Source organism: Danio rerio, chromosome 16, assembly GCF_052040795.2.
Source record: "Danio rerio strain M-AB ecotype USA chromosome 16, GRCz13ab, whole genome shotgun sequence".
Taxonomy (NCBI): domain Eukaryota; kingdom Metazoa; phylum Chordata; class Actinopteri; order Cypriniformes; family Danionidae; genus Danio; species Danio rerio.
The window spans coordinates 21751180-21770120 of record NC_141036.1 but is presented as its reverse complement, the minus strand read 5'-3'; the positions used below and the strand labels follow the sequence as shown (position 1 = coordinate 21770120).

General features: G+C 35.7%; 1 protein-coding gene across 1 annotated transcript in view; it reads left to right on the top strand.

Moving 5' to 3' along the window:
• The window catches only part of si:dkey-233k19.3, a 188511-nt gene that overhangs the window by 146449 nt on the left and 23121 nt on the right, over nucleotides 1-18941 (top strand). The window contains exons 63-75 of the mRNA XM_087286860.1: nucleotides 1807-1980; nucleotides 3115-3350; nucleotides 6460-6582; nucleotides 8506-8710; nucleotides 10180-10344; nucleotides 10576-10716; nucleotides 12353-12523; nucleotides 12945-13067; nucleotides 15288-15481; nucleotides 15634-15782; nucleotides 15873-16000; nucleotides 17486-17713; nucleotides 18079-18270. Coding sequence (XP_087142986.1) covers nucleotides 1807-1980; nucleotides 3115-3350; nucleotides 6460-6582; nucleotides 8506-8710; nucleotides 10180-10344; nucleotides 10576-10716; nucleotides 12353-12523; nucleotides 12945-13067; nucleotides 15288-15481; nucleotides 15634-15782; nucleotides 15873-16000; nucleotides 17486-17713; nucleotides 18079-18270 — 2229 coding nt within the window. The remainder of the gene's footprint in view (nucleotides 1-1806; nucleotides 1981-3114; nucleotides 3351-6459; nucleotides 6583-8505; nucleotides 8711-10179; nucleotides 10345-10575; nucleotides 10717-12352; nucleotides 12524-12944; nucleotides 13068-15287; nucleotides 15482-15633; nucleotides 15783-15872; nucleotides 16001-17485; nucleotides 17714-18078; nucleotides 18271-18941) is intronic.

Below are 18941 nucleotides of genomic sequence, written 5' to 3'. Positions count from 1 at the left end.
AATAATAATTGTATTTTTATCATCTTTTCTGGATTATGTTAATAAACATTTTAAATGTTTAAGTTTTTTTTTTTACCCTAATATAAAGTATTTCATATTGGTGCTTGTATAGACTTTATAGCAATCTTTATTTCAACAGACAAATTAGTAAAAAGAACAAAAGTACAAACTTTCAATAATCAGTATAGCTCAGGGGTCAGGAAGTTTTCAGAAGATAATATTATTCTACAATATTATTTTTTATGTAATTTTTTAAAGTAGAATGATTATATAGGTTATGAAGGTGGTTGCTGAATGCAGATCTCCTCTATTAAAAAAAGGGATAAAGCACCTGTAAGTTTTGAAAGAGATCAAGCCTCAGCCATGTGAGGAAAAGTAATGTAAATGTAACTCAAAAGTATAAAGTCATGCATTACTTTCCATAAAAAGTTCCAAAGTAATGCTATTGGTTACTTTTTGTGAGTAACTCTATGGGCCCTATCATACACCCGGCGCAGTGTGGCGCAAGGCGTGGCGCAGTAGTCTTTTGGTAGTTTCAGCTTGGCGCAAGAGTCGTTTTGAGGCGTTACGCTATGGTGTTTAAATAGCAAATGCATTAGCGCTCATTTGTGAGCCCATAGGCGTTCTGGTCTAAAAAGGAAGGCGTTCTGAGGCGGACGGCTGGCGCGTTGCTATTTTGAGAAACTATAAAAGATTTTTCATTAGACCAAAACTAACCCGGTCTAAACTCCGGCGCAGAGTTGCCCCTCGTTTACGCACTGCTTAATACGCACAAGAGAGCAATAGGCAAATATCTTTACATATGAAAAAATTTAAATATTAAGGATATATATAGTATATAATAAGAATAGTTGTAGGATATAAATATAAAGGATTAAAATATTACAAAAAATATTATTTTCTAGCCTACATAAATATGAAAAACCACTGCTTTTATGTCTTCTTCATCTCGGGAGGCATTTTCAGTTCATTCATAACAATTTTCTTTTGTATAATGTTATTATTATTAGCAATATTATTTTTTATATCCATATTTATATTTGGTTTATTTTATATATTATTCATTTATTTGTTTGCTGGAAATTAGAACTGAATTTAAAAAATATTTTTGAAGTGAATATTTGCGCTTAACAAATAAAAGTATTTATTTATAGACTAATTGATGTCTATGCGTAAAGGTTTCCCTATCCAAGAGCGAAAGTGAAAGTAGTTCCATTATCTCTCATTCTCACGCAGTAGATGCTCTGTTTAACAGTTTTCTGTTAAAAAACTGTCAACTGTTAACTGTTTGCTTGTGAAATGCTCATTTTTTTCACTTAGACTTACTTTGCGTCCTGTAAATAGCAAATGCGCTCTTGGCATCAGCTGACTCTTAAAGGGAATGGGAGATGAGACTCTAATTGGTTTATTCTCAAAACACACCTATAACTCATTAAGAAAATAAACTCAACCGTTTTAGACCATGCGCCGCGGCGCAAGGCAGATTTCCCGTCCTTAAATTAGCAAAAACGCGTCCTGACACGCCCTGAAAGCATTTGCGCCCTGCGTTTTGCGCTCTGCGCATGGACCGTCAAAATAGAGCCCTATATTGTAATGCTTTCAAAAGGAACTTTCCTTAACATTGCCTAAACCCAACTACTACTTTTACATAAGCTATACATTAGGAGTTTACTGAGCTTTTAGGTAAAGGTAGTAGTAGTGAAAATTTTAACCTTAACTTAAAGTGACAAGATGTCTTTGTCTTGTGTTACATAATATGTTTTTGCTTGCTTAAATTAGATTTACCCAGTAATTCGTTGATTATAGGCAGAAAATGTGCGCTGGTCGGAGGGTCAGCTGGAGCTGGAGGGTCAGCTGAAGACTGTGTGTGGTGATGTGCTCATAGCAGCTGCTTTTGTCTCCTACGCTGGATATTTCACACAGCCATATCGCCATCAGCTCCTTCACGACATGCTGATTCCTTTCCTCAGAGAACTCCGGGTATGATTTCTGCTTCACATTATTCTCAGTTGTCATTTTTTGGGGACATGCAGTATAGTGGTTAAATAGGTATTGGAAGTAGTTATTTCATATTATTAAATTTAAGTTTATTTAAATAGGACTTTTTTTGGTTAAATACTAGATCCATTTTTAATTGTATTGTTATTATTATTATTTTGTAAAAATGTAGTTTTGCTTGGTAAAAGAATACCTATAAAAAGTATAAATGTATACTTTTTAAGTTCAAACCATTGTGCACCATATAAGTCCACTGTATGGATGCAATGTTCTCAAAAAAAGAAAAATAAGTTCTTTAGATCTTTACTTTTTTAACAAAGACATTAGTAAATCAAGAAATATTTATACTAGAAAAGAACTAATCATTTAAGAGTAATGTAATCCTTATAGAGGTAAACTAATTGTCCACACTTTTTGTTTTTGTATTGTTTCTAGTCTAAGAAGATTAGGTAACACTTTATTTTGATGATCCATTTGAGTATTAGTACACTGTCTGCTTAATATCTGTTGATACTGCTCCTTTAAAGGACATTTTACTGACTATAAGAAACTTTGCAAGTACATGTCAATTTGCACTAACCCTAACCCCAACCCCAAACCCAACCTAACAGTCTTCTTATAATCTAATGAGAATTAATTTGCATGTAGATGCAATGTATTTTAATTCAACAGAGAGACCATCACGATAAATTGTGACCAAAGATTACCTTGATTTAGTTTTGAAATAAGATTATTTTGCTTACCCTGTTGGCAGATTAGTTTGCTTGTTTTAAGGACTAACTTGCTTAATTTTAAGTAAATGCTTCGTGGTTTAGGCATTTTTAAATATTTGGACTTAACACTAACAAAAACACTAGTTAATAAATTAGTTAAACTAGTTAAATTAAATTACTGAATGATAAAGTTCTGTGCAGGTACATCATGCAGATAATGACTGTGATATTATGACATTAAACAACCCTCTCGTCAAGGTTAAGAGTGTTTTTGGATCATTGTTTCTTCCTGAGCTGTCTACTGTAAAATCCTGTTACCATACAACTGTGTCTGCCCTCCAGTGGAGCGTTGAATTGAATAGCATCACTGTCTGTCTTCCTCTCCTCACACCTCGTGATCCAGACCCCTGTCCCGCTGACAGACGGTCTGGACCCTGTACTTATGCTGACTGACCAGGCCACTGTGGCAGGCTGGCAGAACCAGGGCCTGCCAGCTGATCGGCTGTCCATTGAAAACGCAGCCATCCTAAAGTCCAGCCAGCGATGGCCTCTGATCGTGGATCCTCAGCAACAGGCCAGCAAGTGGATCCGAAACCTGTACGGGCCCAGCCTGAGAGTGCTGCAGTATGGTCAGAAAGGGTGAGAGAACAATATTAGTCAAGGCAAACGTATTTTGGTAACACTTTCAAATAATAGTCCATTACTATTATGTTAGTTCATGTATTAATTAACATGAACAAACAATTACAGTTAATTCGATTTATTCAACCTTTTAAACGTTATTTAATTTAAATACTGTTACTTCATGTTAACCCTTTTTGCAATAACTAATGTTAACAAGTAACATTGCAGTTTAAACTTGCAGTTTAATAATGCAAAAATAATAATGCACTAGTAAGTATGATTAGTAAGTAAACTGTTTAATAAATTATTTACAAGAATACTCTTACTTAGTTAATGTTAGTGAATGAATTAACTAACATTAAGTAATGAACTATTTACCACAGGTGTCAAATACAGTTCCTGGATGGCTGCAGCTCTTCACAGTTTAGCTCCAACCCTAATTAAACACACTTGATAAAACTAATTGAGTCCTTTAGTTTTGTTTGAAAACTACAGGTAATTGTGTTGAAGCAGGATTGGAACTAAACTTTGCAGAGCTGCGGCCTTTCAGGAACTTTTTTAATACGTTTTTTTTTTTTTATAAGAACAAAACAGAACAAAAAAAATTTGAAAAAAAAAAAGTGAATTAATAAAAGAACAGGTACCACTCCATCCAAACACATACCATATAGAGCAGGGGTGTCCAAACTCGGTCCTGGAGGGCCAGTGTCCTGCTTATTTTAGTTGCAACCCCAATTAAACACACCTGAACCAGCTAGTTAAGCTCTTTCTAGGTATACTAGAAATATCCAGAAAAGTGTGTTAGGAAGCTGGAGCTAAACTATGCAGGATACCGCCCCTCCAGGACTGAGTTTGGACACCCCTGATTTAGAGTAAATAATATACACCACTAAGTTTTACTTGATCATCTAGCCCTACTTTCAACTCTTAAAAAGATAAGGAAGAGGCTCCAGATTTTTTTACTTTTTAGAACCATCTGCCCTAGCAAAACGAATTCTTTCAAGCTTAAGAGCAGCAACCATTTCAGTCAGTCATTTATGAAAAGGTGGTGGTAAAGTGGACTTTTAATTCATCAAGATCACCCTTTTAGCCACCACCATATCAAACATAATAGACATTTGTTGATTATGGGATCATGCTAACAAAGGGTCAGAGTATCCAAACAGGGCTAAATCAATATCTGGACTAATGTTTTCTCCTAAAACATTTGGATAAAACCGAAAAATATTTTTCCAAAACTCAAATATCTCAGGGCAAAACCAAAAAGTATAAGCATATGTTCCCTCCCTCTGAAGTCTTGTATCTGTCACATAACGGGAAAACTGATGGGAAAATGTTATTGAGTTAGTTTTGGTAGAATGTAGCCTATGTGCCACTTTAAACTGTATGAGATGTAATCTTATATTGATTGAACAAGTATGAATTCACTTCAGCACCTCTTCCCAAGTATCATTGTGTAATGTTAATTCCAATATCCTCATTACAAACTGTATTTGACACCTGTGCCTTAAACCTTACTGTACCAATAAAAATCTATTGTAAAAGTAAAAAAAAACAATTAAATGTACAATCACTCCAAGCAATGAATCAGTACAGAAGCACATGAGGAAAACAGTTCTGCATTTATGAGCCTGTTTACGAAGATTGATTTATTAATTTATTCATTTACCTGCTTTTCTAACATACTTTTACCCTAAGTTCACTTTATATCATCAGTCGAGTGTTTGAAATTATTCCTTTTTTGACCACACGTGGTTTGATAAAGGGTAGAACAATTAGCTTTACATTATAGACATACTTTATTCTTAATAAAGTACTCTGGATAGCTTGAAGAACACAAATACATATAGTGACACAAATTTTTGTTAAATGTCTTCATAATTTCACCAATTTATGTGTTCATCTTCATCCTCTGCTGCTACTAGTCTTTACTGTTGTAATGCAAATGTGGTGTTTTTGCAAGAGGACACACTCTAGCGTCTAATATGAATGAAACAGAAATAACTTTAAAGTTTGTGATCACAACACTATTTGTGTACTCTGAGGACCCACTGTTCTGATAATTTTATTTCCAACCTACTGTATCTAGCTCTGGATAATTGGCAGGGTAAGGACCTCTGCTGTTTTTATTTTTATTTTTTTATTATTATTGTTATTATTATTATTATTATTATTATTATTATTATTATTATTATTATTATTATTGCATATAAATTAATGCCATTAATATTGTCAGTTGTATAAATACTATACTGTGATATCACCCATGCCTAGTCAAAAGACTTTAAGTTTTTCATCAAATACAATGCAGCTTCTTCTTTTTTCTCTCGGAGATTACTCCTGGTATTAAGATGTATTTTTGTGTACATTACACATTTTTGCAGAAATTTATAAGTATTTGGCTACATTTTATCAAACTATAGTTTTATTTGCTCATTCTGTGAAATTAGTGTATTTTGTTTTTGTCAATTTGTTTTTTCATGTATAAAATTATTATTGTGCTGTTTATTGTTTTATATGGTGATTTCAGTCACCAAAATGTTGCATGCATTGAAAACTCTTGATCACTACTGTACATTTTAGTAATTTAATTAATTGAATGTTCTAAAATATTTGTTAATCGAGTTTAAAAGTTGACAAAAATGTATTTGAATGCTTAAACAGTAAAAATGGTCTATTGCAAACTCATAGTAAATAAATGATGCAAAATAAATGTATGACTTATTTTGTTAGAAAATATTTAATTGATAAATGTTTTAACATTTACTCATTATTATTAAATGTAAAAATTGTACAGTTATTAATAAATATAAAAGTATAAACATTATTAACTTAAATTTTTTTATGTACATTGAAAATGTTGCTTTATTTAATAAGATTGAAATATCAGAAAAAAACGTAACATGCATCTGCCCACAGATCCTTCCTCATTTAAAAAGGCCTCTCAAAACTCTGCTCTTATAGACCAATTGGATTTTTTTTGTGCTAACTTTATTCTTTGAAACTTTGCAGATGTTTAACTTTCACAAACAGCTATTGTTCAGTACACATTTATTATATGCAATTTAATAAAGCTTAAAAAATTTTTCCTGCCCTGTAATACACTGTATTTGACGTTTTACAGGTATCTAGATGTAATTGAGCAGGCTTTGGCCTGTGGTGAGGTGGTCTTGATTGAAAACATGAAGGAGCGAGTGGACCCTCTCCTGGAACCACTGCTAGGAAGACAAACCTTAAAAAAAGGAAGGCAAGTTTAACCATTGCTCATTTTTGGATGTATTGCAGTCAAATTGCTTGATTAAAAATAAACTTTTTGTACTGCAGAGGATTTTGGCATAAATATGGAGTCCAGTTTTTGCCGTTTGCAGTATGAAAACTGGAATGGAAGATGAATTAGGGCTGTGGGATTTGAATAGAGGTGAAGGCAGCGGTATTGATTCTACACTCAGAGAAGCTGATAAATGTGCATTTGTTTGCTCTTTTTCTTTTATGCGTGTTGAATACGAATCAGTTTTTGCCAGCCAGAGTGTTGTGTTTCACTCTGAGACAACAATATTATTTGTAAATTATTTGTTTTTATTTTTTCATGGTTTTGTGTATTATTTTGCTTTAGATTTTTTTGTTTTAATTGTGTTTGTACTTGTTGTGTATCTTTTGTTTCTTGTTTTGTTTGTTTGTTTTGTTGTTTTCTTTATCATTATTGTTTTCTTTATTAGCATTGTTTTTTGTTTTAGTTTTGTTCTTTTTTGTTCTAGTTTTTGTTGTTTTTTCATTTATCTTTAGTACTGTTTTTACAGTATTTGTTTTACTAGTCGTGTTTATTGTTCTATTTTTGTTATTTTTTGTTAATTTTTCTTTCTTTTTAAATTTGTTTTTTCTCAATCTTAGCAAAGTTGAACTAAACCTGTTGAGAGAATAGAGATCATCGTCTAAAACACTTATACATCACTGACTTCTCAGTTTTACTTAATTTTAATGAATATCTATGAATTTGGGGTGACAGTGTGGCTCAGTGGTTAGCACTACGGCCTCACAGCAGGAAGGTCACTGGTCCCAGCTGGGTCAGCTGGCGTTTGTGTGTGGAGTTTGCATGCTCTCCCTGTGTTTGCATGTTGTATAGGTGAATTGAACTAACTTAATCGTCCGTAGTGTATGTGTGTGAATAAGTGTGGATGTTTTCTAGTACTGGGTTGCAGCTGGATAAGTTGGTGGTTCATTCTGCTGTGGTAACCCCTGATGAATAAAGGCACTAAGCCGAAGGAAATTAATGAATGTATGAATCTTTGCATTTGGGCTTGTTATGTATAAATTAACTTAATTCACATTTAAATTCAACAACAGCATTATTCAATTTGCAGTAAGTATTGTGTATCTTCTTGTATTGTCGGATATGTAAATAGATTCAACGCATCATCTGTTTTCTTGTTATTCAGTGCCCCAATTTATTAATTTTGCAGCTTTTCAAGTCTTTTGTCCTTGTAGCATTGTACCACAGAGACACCTGCAGTCCCCTTCTTTTGACCCATAACTGTGGCCCAATGTTTAATTTGATTACAAGTTTATTCCAGCGCCTGACCTGCGCACCAGTCCATTCCTGTGATTAATCCAGCCTGGCCCCGGCAGCCATGATGGATCTGGTGCGCTTTCTCGGCTGAAGTTCATTAATAATTGGAATGTTGCAGAGTGTGAAGTAATGAATACTAATTATTCCTTTCATGTCTGACGGAGGAGCATGAGCCAATCCATCAGCTGGGACTTTAATTTGGTGAAGTAATGGTTCTATCAATAGTACATTAATTCCATCTTTTGAAGATATAGAGCGGACACAGGCCTTGCCGGACCCTTTGGCATGAGAGTTGTTGCCGCTGGCTGACAGGCACAGGGTAATTAGGGAAAAATTAAAAGCCGCCACGTTTGGCCAGCCAGGCCTGATTTAATTGAAATGCAGATTGGGATAAATATTGGCTGCTGGGAATATCATCTTCCAGTTTTATTTAACGCCTTTGCCTGTGGTGGCCATTAGGAGCATTTGTCATCCTTTTCTGTTTGCTTCAATTAGGCGTATTGGTGAAACTGTTGTCTGGTGCGGATAAAAAGCTCTTCCTCATGCTTTTTTCCCCCCACAGAATGCTATTTACTGAAAGAAAAACACAATGTGGTGTTTCTATAGGTACATCAGACTGGGTGATAAGGAGTGCGAGTATGACAAAGGTTTTCGTCTTCTTCTACACACTAAGCAAGCAAACCCTCACTTCCCGCCGGAGCTGCAGGCCCAGACCACACTGATCAACTTCACTGTGACACGCTCCGGTCTGGAGGATCAGCTCCTGGGGCAAGTGGTCACACAAGAAAGGCCTGAGCTGGAAATGATGAAGGTCAGAGGCTTGTTTGTTCAGTTCAGTTCAGATCAGTTTGTTATGAAAGTTTGGAATAAAAGAGAAAAATTATAAACAGAATGCAGATTTATTGAAGTGCTGCTAAGACTGTAATATTTCAACAGGGTTAGGAGTGAGTTTAGCCCTCATTAACTCCTAATTTACAGCTTATTTTGATTGATAATAAAGGTTGTTCGGCATTCTGTCCCAGGAGAGAGCTTTCCAACTCCTGATCTTAAAGCCCTGGGCTCCCTCCTGTTAGCAGGGCGAGAGGGGAGTTTGAGCTCATGTAAATCTCAATGAACTCCCCCAACTTGTTATTGGCTAATAATGGATTGTATAACTATACTACTTACTAGGAATACGCCTATAGTGCCAATTTGGTTTGGTCAAATTACTTATATTGCATGTTTTTGGACTGTGGGAGGAAACTGGGGAGAACTCAGGTTATTTATAGTGAGTTAGGAATCGTCATGTATTAGCTAATGCGGGACCATCATAAGCACGTGGTCCTCTTGAAATTAGTTTATAAATAAACTTCACAAAGAGTTAGTTCACCCAAAAATGAAAATTATTCTCCCTCATGCTGTTCCAATCCCCTGAGACATTAGTTCATCTTCAAAACACAAATTTTAGATGAAATCCGAGAGCTCTCTGGGCTTTCATAGACAGCAAGGGTCATGAGAAGCCCTGAAATATACCAAAAATATTGCTAAAACATTTCATGTAACTTGGTTAAGATATAATGGTACAAATTTGGTACTCCAAGAACAGTACCAAAAACAAGCAAAAAACATGTGAATACATCTTTAAACGTATGTTCAATCCAGACAGGTCCCGATGCATATTTAAAACAGCAATTTGATACTTGTGTGTAACATTTTCAGATCACTGTTCATAATAAACACCGTGAAAAGGAAGAGAAAACATCAAAGTCAGAAGTCTCACAACTCTTGGGCGCTGAAATAAAGTAAATTGTGTTCTAAAGATAAACAATAGTTCCTAGGGGATTGGTTGAGTAATTAATGATAGAATTGAAATGTTTGAGTAACTTCCTTTAATAGGGCGACACAGTCACCTCACAGCAAGAAGGTTGCTGGTTAGAGTCCTGGCTGGGTCAGTTGGCCTTTCTGTGTATAGTTCGTACTGTATGTTCTCCACGTGTTTGCGTGGGTTTCCCCCGGGTGCTCCGGTTTCCCCCACACTCCAAAGACATGCGCTATAGGCAAATTGAATAAACTAAATTGGCCATAGTGTATATGTGTGAATGAGTGTATTTGGATGTTTCCCAGTACTGGGTTGCAGCTGGAAGGGCACCCGCTGTGTAAAACATATGCTAGATAAGTTAGTGATACATTCCGCTGTGGCAATCTCTGATGAATAAAGGGATTAAGCCAAAAGAAAATGTATAAATTAGTAATCCTTTAATAGTTAGTAAAGTCCTAACACTTCATCTTTGATTGTTTCAGTTGGAGCTGAGCACTCAGCAGAACTTGTGTCAGATTGAGCTGAAGAGACTTGAGGATGAGCTGTTAAGCAAACTGTCTGCGGCAGAGGGAAACTTCCTGAGAGATACAGCCCTAGTGGAGCAGCTGGAACACACCAAGAACACTGCCAGACACATCCAGAACAAGGTACCATTTTTACTGTCCAGTTACCTCATTTTGGTTTTTGCCAGTTCAGGTGTCACTTTTGCATAGTTTGAAGAGAAGTCTGAAAGAAGTATGATGGTTGTAAAGTAAAAGACTGAAATTTGAAAAGACAATCAGTTTTGGTTCCTATAGCCTGTTATATTAAATGCTACTGTATAATTAAAACTTGTACCATATGTAATTGTATATTTCAACTGTGTGCTGTTTACACAGGCTGTTGCAGCTCGAGAGAATGAAATAAAGACCAACGAGGCACGAGATCTCTACAGGCCAGCAGCTGAGAGAGCCGCACTGCTCTACTTCATTATTAAAGAACTTCACAATGTTAATCCCATGTACCAGTACTCCCTCAAGGTAACACACTACACATCTGCCTTATTTACAGTAGTTCAGATAAATAACTCTAGAATTTGTTTTGTTATTTTGTACGGTTGATTTGTGCATTTATGAATGACAAATCGCAATCGAGTGTGAACCAAAAACAGACAAAATAGTTTACTGAGACCTGGGCCATGGTATTATGAAGCAGCTGAGCAATGTTCATGGTACATAAAACCCAGAACTGGTGCTTACTAAACTGAAACTTAACTGGCGAGCTTGCTAATCTGGCTTTATGGTACAGGCCCCTGCTACTCGGTGTGCTTTCAAACAAACACTGGAGTGGTTAATTTGTGGTTAGAACATAATCTAAACTTGAACAGACCAAAATGCAAAAAAAATATATACTTTTTTTTTTTTTTGACTAAGTCAGCAACCATAGTCAACTGTGCTGTGTATTATTATAGAATGAAGGCAATAATTTGTTTACAGGCCTTAAGCAACAGCTCTATTGTAAGCACAGCTTGTGGACAAGCTTTTAAAGTGACTTGTAATAGATAAAAAATTTCTTTTAAATATATATTTTTTAAAACTACATTGTAATATGCATTCTGGTGGATCAGGTTTAACTAAGAGGCAGTATTGTTTCTCCAAAGTAATGTAAGTTATAAGTTCTAGCCTAGGCACATCAGGTCTTACTGTATATGTGTGAAGCATTATCATGTCTCCACAGTAAATCATATTGTAGGTTCTAGGCATGTCTTTTTTTTTTTGTATTTAACCGAGAGCCAGGTTGCAGTAGTGGAGATTTTTCGGTGAACGACAGTAACGGCAAGTTGTCATTTAAGGATTCTGCTTTGAAGATACCGGAAATTTCTCCTGGTTTGTCTCTCCTTTAATTCACAACAAATGACAAAACAAGTTAAACATGGGTAACAATTGCTCTGCTCCAAACCAGCTAAAACTACTTACATATTCCTACAAAACTACCGAAAGCAAACCAAGAGCGGCAGAAAAATCAGCAGACAACATGTCAGTGGTTTTAGTATGCAGAAACAACTGGCTGACTGTATTCCTAGTCATTACATGTTATACAGTTTTAATGCATCACTTCCGACAAACCATACATTTTGAGAATTATGTGAGATTCAGTTTGAAAACAATGTTTTAATGCTCTGCAAATGGTGAAATCGCATCGCAAGTGTTGTGAATTGAAGAAGAGACAAACCAGAGGAAATTTCGATCATCTTCAAAGCAGAATGCTTTAATGAGAGCTTGCCGTCGCTGTGTTGTTCACCCCAAAAACCTGGGCTACTGCAGCCTGGCACTCAAAATAAATACACAATTTTGGTGGCAGTTTTTGTTGGTAGATACATTAACCTCCATTACAGGATTAGTAGAAAATCGTGCATCTAACCCAGTTAAGTCATTAAATTTCACTTTAAGGTCAATACCAGTTTTTTTGCAAATAAACTGCCATGTTATGCATCATTGTCATCACAAAGGCAAAATAAATGAGATGTTAGTTTGTAAAAGGTTTTTAGAAATTTGTTTTTAGAACTATTTTGTTTAAAATGTGTTATAAAAAACATCTTATAGAAATAAACAGCACTTGAAAAAAATTGTAAAAAATCTAATCATTTTGTCTTCAACTGTATATCTTACATTTAAGGCCTTCAACAAAGTGTTCCTAAAAGCTATTGCGAGAGCTCCAAGTGATGAAGATGTATCGGTGCGTGTTTTATCTCTGACCGAGTCCATTACCCATTCAGCCCTTCAGTACACCTGCCAGGGGCTCTTCCAGCGGGACCGACTCACTTTCCTCACCCACACCGCCCTCCAGGTGAGTGGGACGAATAGAAACACCTCCCATCCACCCACCACCACCTCCTCCCTTCCTCCTGCAGGACTTTGTCATTTACATCAATCACTCCACATTTCTGCCCTTACATTAAGTTCCATTACGCCCTGTCAGAGGAGCCGGGGCCGTTCCTATTGATTAACTCTCAGAGGCTGGGCACTGCTCTCCCTCAGCTGGTCAACTCTGACAGGAGGCTGGGCCGCCATGGCAGAATGCAAATACCTGTCAGGACAGCACCTGTTTTCCCTGCTGCTGCTGTCTGTCTCCAACGCCTGTCCTTCACAAGTCCACATCAAACCGAGTAAAGCTGTTGCGAGACCTGCTTGTCCTTCTCTGATGGATGGAGACATCTGTATTCAACAGGCCTGGGGTCTAATGTCCTCATTATTTTGCTTTTATTCAGGTTCTGCTGATGAGAAGCTCCATTGATGCTGAGGATCTGGAGATTCTGCTAAGGTTTCCTGTAGAGATTTGCGAGAGCAGTCCTGTCAGCTTCCTGTCGCCACAGGCCTGGGGCGCTATTAAGGTACGAACCACCTGTGCCTGGACACGTGGTTCGAATTGAGTTATCATTGCTATTTAGAAAAATATCCATTTTTAAATCCCTATTTAAGTTAAACAAACTATCCCTATCCCAAACTATAATGGGACCCCTGTCCTAAAATAGAGAAGGTAGATTTATACTGTTATACAACTATATATATATATATATATATATATATATATATATATATATATATATATATATATATATATATATATATATATATATATATATAGTTGAAGTCAGAATTAATACCCCCCTGAATCATTAGCCCTTCTGTTTATTTTTTATTTTTATTACGGAGAGATTTTTTTTTCAACAAATTTCTAAGCATAATAGTTTTAATAACTCATTTCTAATAACTGATTTTAACTTTGCCGTGAAGACAGTAAATAATATTTTAATACAGCTTAAAGTGACATTTAAAGTCTTAACTAGGTTAATTGGGTTAACTAGGCAGGTTAGGGTAATTTGGCAAGTTATTGTATCACATTGGCTTGTTCTGTAGATTATCGAAAAAAAAATATATAGCTTAAAGGGGCTAATAATTTTGTCCTTAAAATGTTTTTTTTTTTTTCAAAAAATTAAAAACTGCCTTTATTCGTGCCGAAATAAAACAATTATTGTTTCTCTAGAAGAATAATATTATCAGACATATTGTGAAAATTTCCTTGCTCTGTTAAACATCATTTAAGAAAGAAAAAAAATCAAAGGGGGGCTATTATATATACAGACTTCAACTGTATATATAGTTTGTGTCTATAAAAGAAGTAAGAAGCTCATAAAGCTTTAAAAAAAAGTAAAGGGTGAATAATATGTTACAATTTTTTTTAATTTGGATGAAATATGCCTTTAAGGGTGATAGTAGAAAATATTACGTGGGCCCCAAACTCCATAATTATTCATTATTTTATGCAATTTTGTAGTTAAAATAGTGTACGTAATGCATGCACACTTCATTTGTTTTTATCCTGCGTAAGCTTAAAAATAACTTTATTTTGCTGCATAAACAATTATGCATTATGAATGCAGTTGTACTCATGGCATGTACCATTTGTTTGTTTTGATCATTTCACTAGTTTGACAACTGTTAAAAGTTGACTGGGAAAATGTTGAAATTTCTGTTTAGAAAAAAAAAACATTAGTGTTCTAATTGAGCTAACACTACCGTAAACTTATACACTACACATGAGTCCATAGTGTGTGTTTGAACAAAAAAGAACAGATTTGGAAGAATGTTAGCTTTTTAGTATATGTTTTTCTTTTATATCATGAATGTCAATAGCCCCTTTCACACATACAGACCTTTCTGGGAAATTAGACCTTTCTGGGCATTTTTCAAGACAGGTCTGTATGTGTGAACCGGCCCTTTTTGAAGATACCGGTAAATTTGTTGTTACATTACCAGTAATTTGCTGGAATGCTGCCCTGTTGGAACGCGGAAGGAAAATTGCCGGTAAGAGCATGTTCACGCTTAGAACACGCTGACGTGAAATGTGTACTCCAGCCAATCAGAACATTCAGACACATTCACATCTTCACTGTTTATGGAAATAAAAACCTTTGAATATTTTCCAGACACATTTAGCTGCTAGATGTTAGTCAGAAAACATTTTTATGTTCCTTCTTACTGCCAACTGTGTAACAAAATATTGATAAAATGCTACTGATAAGCCTTTGTTTGTTTACCTTCAACTTCTGCTTACTTCAGTTGCATGATGCCAGTGCACATGAAGCAGCTGGTTAGCGCCAACACACACATATTATCTACAGTATATCTTGACATACGAATGTGTTCCTCCATATCTTTTCATCGAAGTTGTCTACAATACTTATCCATCCAGAGTTTGTAATTTAGTCAAATGTTTACAAATACAAATGCAGCCAAGGTCATTTCTGGTTAATAATATCAGAATTTACTGGTATTTTGGAATGGATGTGTGAATGGTCTTGAATGGAATGGAAAAATTCCGGAACGTCCTTCCCAATATAAACAGCATTTTGTTTAATTTACCGGTAAAGTCGTTCCAGAAATTTTCTGAATATTTTCCAGCATCACTGTGTGAAAAGGTCTAAAGACTACTGGATCCTAACATTCTTCCAAACTGTCACTTTAATTTTAGTTGTATAATACTTTATTAATTTTTTAAAAATTTTTTAATACTTTAATAATTTAGTAGCAAAATGTAATTTTGCTTTTAGAGCATCTCCATGCAGGATGCATTCAGAGGTCTGGACAGGGATGTTGAAGGGTCTGCCAAGCGCTGGAAGAAACTGGTGGAGTCTGAGTGTCCAGAAAGAGAGCGGTTCCCTCAGGACTGGAAGACCAAGAGCCCTCTCCAGAGACTCATCATTCTAAGAGCGATCCGGCCTGACAGGATGACCTATGCTCTCCGGTAATGAGTGTGCTTCTGAGAACCATCTAAAAAACAGCCAATCTGTCGAAAACTTTACTGTAAAATAAAATGGAGTTGGCCAGGTTTGAAACACCAGCGTTTTTGGTCCTAAAATCTCATCATTCTGTTTTTTTTTTTTTTTTTTCAAACAGAAATTTTATTGAGGACAGTTTGGGACCCAAGTATGTGGACATCAGTCATATGGAGTTTGAAAAATGTTTTGAAGAGTGCAGTCCAACAACACCAGTGTTCTTCATCCTTTCTCCTGGAGTCAATCCTGTCAAAGATGTAGAAAAACTTGGTAGACAGAGAAGCACACATAATACTAAAGCTATGCTTCTTTTTTTATCTTTTTTATTACAGTATTAACCCTACCATATCTGTTTAATAGGGCTGAAGCTTGGCTTTACCACAGACAGAGGGAACTTCCATAATGTGTCCTTAGGTCAAGGACAAGAAACTGTAGCTGAAAGAGCATTGGAGACCGCAGCTAAAAATGGACATTGGGTCATGCTGCAGGTAGAATTTTGTGTTTGTGTTTCTTTTTTTTTATCAAGACAACATACAACCATCAAAACATGGAGAAGACCATAAAACTTTAAACAGAAAAAGGCCAAGCAATTAATTAGGTTATAAACCACCTTTTCTGCTATTTTTAATGCATCTAAGGTCCACTTAAAATGTTATTGAGAAAATAATAGTATAGACTCACACTAATATAGACACACACTGACACAAGGAGTCATGATATTTTAGTGACAGCAGTAAATAACTAAGCAACTATTTGAACTGTAGAACCATTTGTAAATTAACATTTATTTCTATATCTTTTTTATTCACAATATTTCTTTATGGGCTGCTAGAAGAACATTTTCTGAGCCTCTTGGACAAAAGTGGCAAAGTCAGAAATGTCTGGCCCATTTATTGAGACATTTATTAAACATGTTTAAAATTTTTGATGTGAACATGTCATGGCCAGAAGCACCTTTACAGAAAATAATTCATCCAGTCATTTTACTTCAGCTTAGTGCCTTATTTATCAGGGGTCACCAAAGCAGAATGAACCGTCACAGAAAATTACAAACAATGCAATTTGGAAACATTGCAAATTATAAAAGATGAAAATTAGTTCAAATGCACACCTATAAATCTAATACTTGTTTGCTCGTCTCGAACTATTCACAGCAGATCTCTCAATGAGAGAGAGAGGGGATTTGCACTCACGATATCTTTACTTTCCCTGTTCATTTAACTTATTAAATGTAATGTGTAGACCATCACTGCGTCTTGTGATCTGTTCACTTGCTCATTCACTCTTATCGGCAGATTTCTGGGTATTTTAATTCATTTTGACACGCAAAGATGCATGACCACAAAAGAGTATGACCACAGCCTGAGATATGTGCTATGTATCTGAAGAGTGGGGAAGGATGCGGGATGTATTTGAGGACTGGCGGCTCATCATTCGTTTGCGGGTGTCATGGAGTCTCTATGCATTTCCGGGAGACTCTCGGAACTTTCAAGAGTCTTGTGATGTCTGCATCTGTATATATTTTAGCTGCAGTGATGCGATCACAGAACAGAAATGACATGCTGTTGTGTAAATAAGACATAACATACGGCTATTTAGCTTGTTTATTAAAAAAAGTTGTGATCTGGCACTATATAGTAGATAATACAATTAACAGCCATTGGGAGGGCGGGGCGCCCCCCTTATATAATGGTAGGGGAAGTATTTACTGATGTGGGTCCTGAAGTTTAGATCAGAAGGAAGGTAATGCAAATACAACTTGCCACCACACTTGCTACATATTGTTGTCATCCTTATCATTTAGTTTTTACTTTGAGCTACAGCATCTCTCATCATTTACCTACTGCTTGTGTAAATCAGTGGACAGAGCTAAAATGGCATTATAATAGAGAAAGTATGTTGAAAAATGACATAAAGCACTTTACAGTGGGTCTACTTTTCCGTATTTTTACTAACTGACTTCTCTGTTTCAGAATATCCACCTGCTATCACAGTGGTTGAGTCGTCTGGAGGAGATGTTGGAGAACACTGCTAGCAATGCTCACTCAAACTACAGAGTGTTCATGAGTGGAGAACCAGCTCCCAATCCACATGAGCATCTAATCCCTCGCACCATCCTGGAGAACTCTCTCAAACTCACCACTGAACCCCCAACTGGCATGAACTCTAGCTTACATGCTGCTCTGGACAACTTCAGCAAGGTCTTTACACACTTTACTCACAGGCTAACACAATCCATTCATGTTTTGTTTGAATTCATCATTTTGCTGTTGTTCTTAACAGTGAAAACTGCTTATAATGGGGAGTGAATGCACTTAAAACATTTTATGAAAATAGACTTATCACTTGCTCGCCCTGAAGTTATTCCAAACTGGAATGACTTTAGTTCTTCTTCTGAATGAAGAAGAAGTAAATGTTTTAAACCTACACTTGGTTAAGAACAACTTGAGGATAAGTAAATAAAGACAGAATTTTTATTTCATTTTTCATTTCTATTATTTATATCTGTAAGAACGGTATTAATTATTCTTAGTTTGTTCTTCATCTTGTCTTTTGTGTTTTGCAGGATACTCTGGAAATGTGTTCTCGAGAGCAGGAGTTTAAAGGACTCATGTTCTCGCTGTGTTACTTCCATGCCTGTGTGAGTGAGAGGCGGAAGTTTGGACCTCAGGGTTGGAACCACAAATACCCATTCAACAATGGAGATCTGAATATTTCAGCTAATGTTCTGTACAACTACCTGGAGGCCAGTACCAAAGTAAGATATCACTATTCATTACCCTGATAAAATAATAATAATAATAATAATAATAATAATAATAATAATAATAATAACTGTCATTATTATTATTATTATTATTTACAACTTATAAACATGACATGATAAAATAATTAGATATATTTTTTGAAAGTCAGCATATGATAATGATATCTGAAGGATTATGTCACATTAAAGACTATATTTATGGTGCTGAAAAATGAGCTATGTCATCACAGGGATATTGTGATAAGTTTGGATATCTACTTGTTAAGCCTGGGAGTATGAAGTACTGTTTCCAGCTTCAAGCCTTCACAAACTGTGAAAATAGCTTATGTTATGACCACGGTTTAGTCATATCACACACAATGGCACAATATGCAAGTTTGTGCTTACTGTAGATTATCCTGAATGCATTGAAGAACTTTAATTCATCAGTGCTTTATTTCATTTAAATATTGCTCATTTTAACTATTTTAATTGTATGCTATTGACATCATACACCATCAATTTCAAGTTTGGTTTTATAGAAAACAGGGAAACACCAAAGGTGATTTAATGGGCTGTGTTTTTATTAGACTGTACAGCAGGCCCGGATTGGCTAATCGGGAGGACCGGGAGAATTCCTGTTGGGCCGGTCTGTTTTTTGGCCGCGAGGGCCGGTGTTCCTA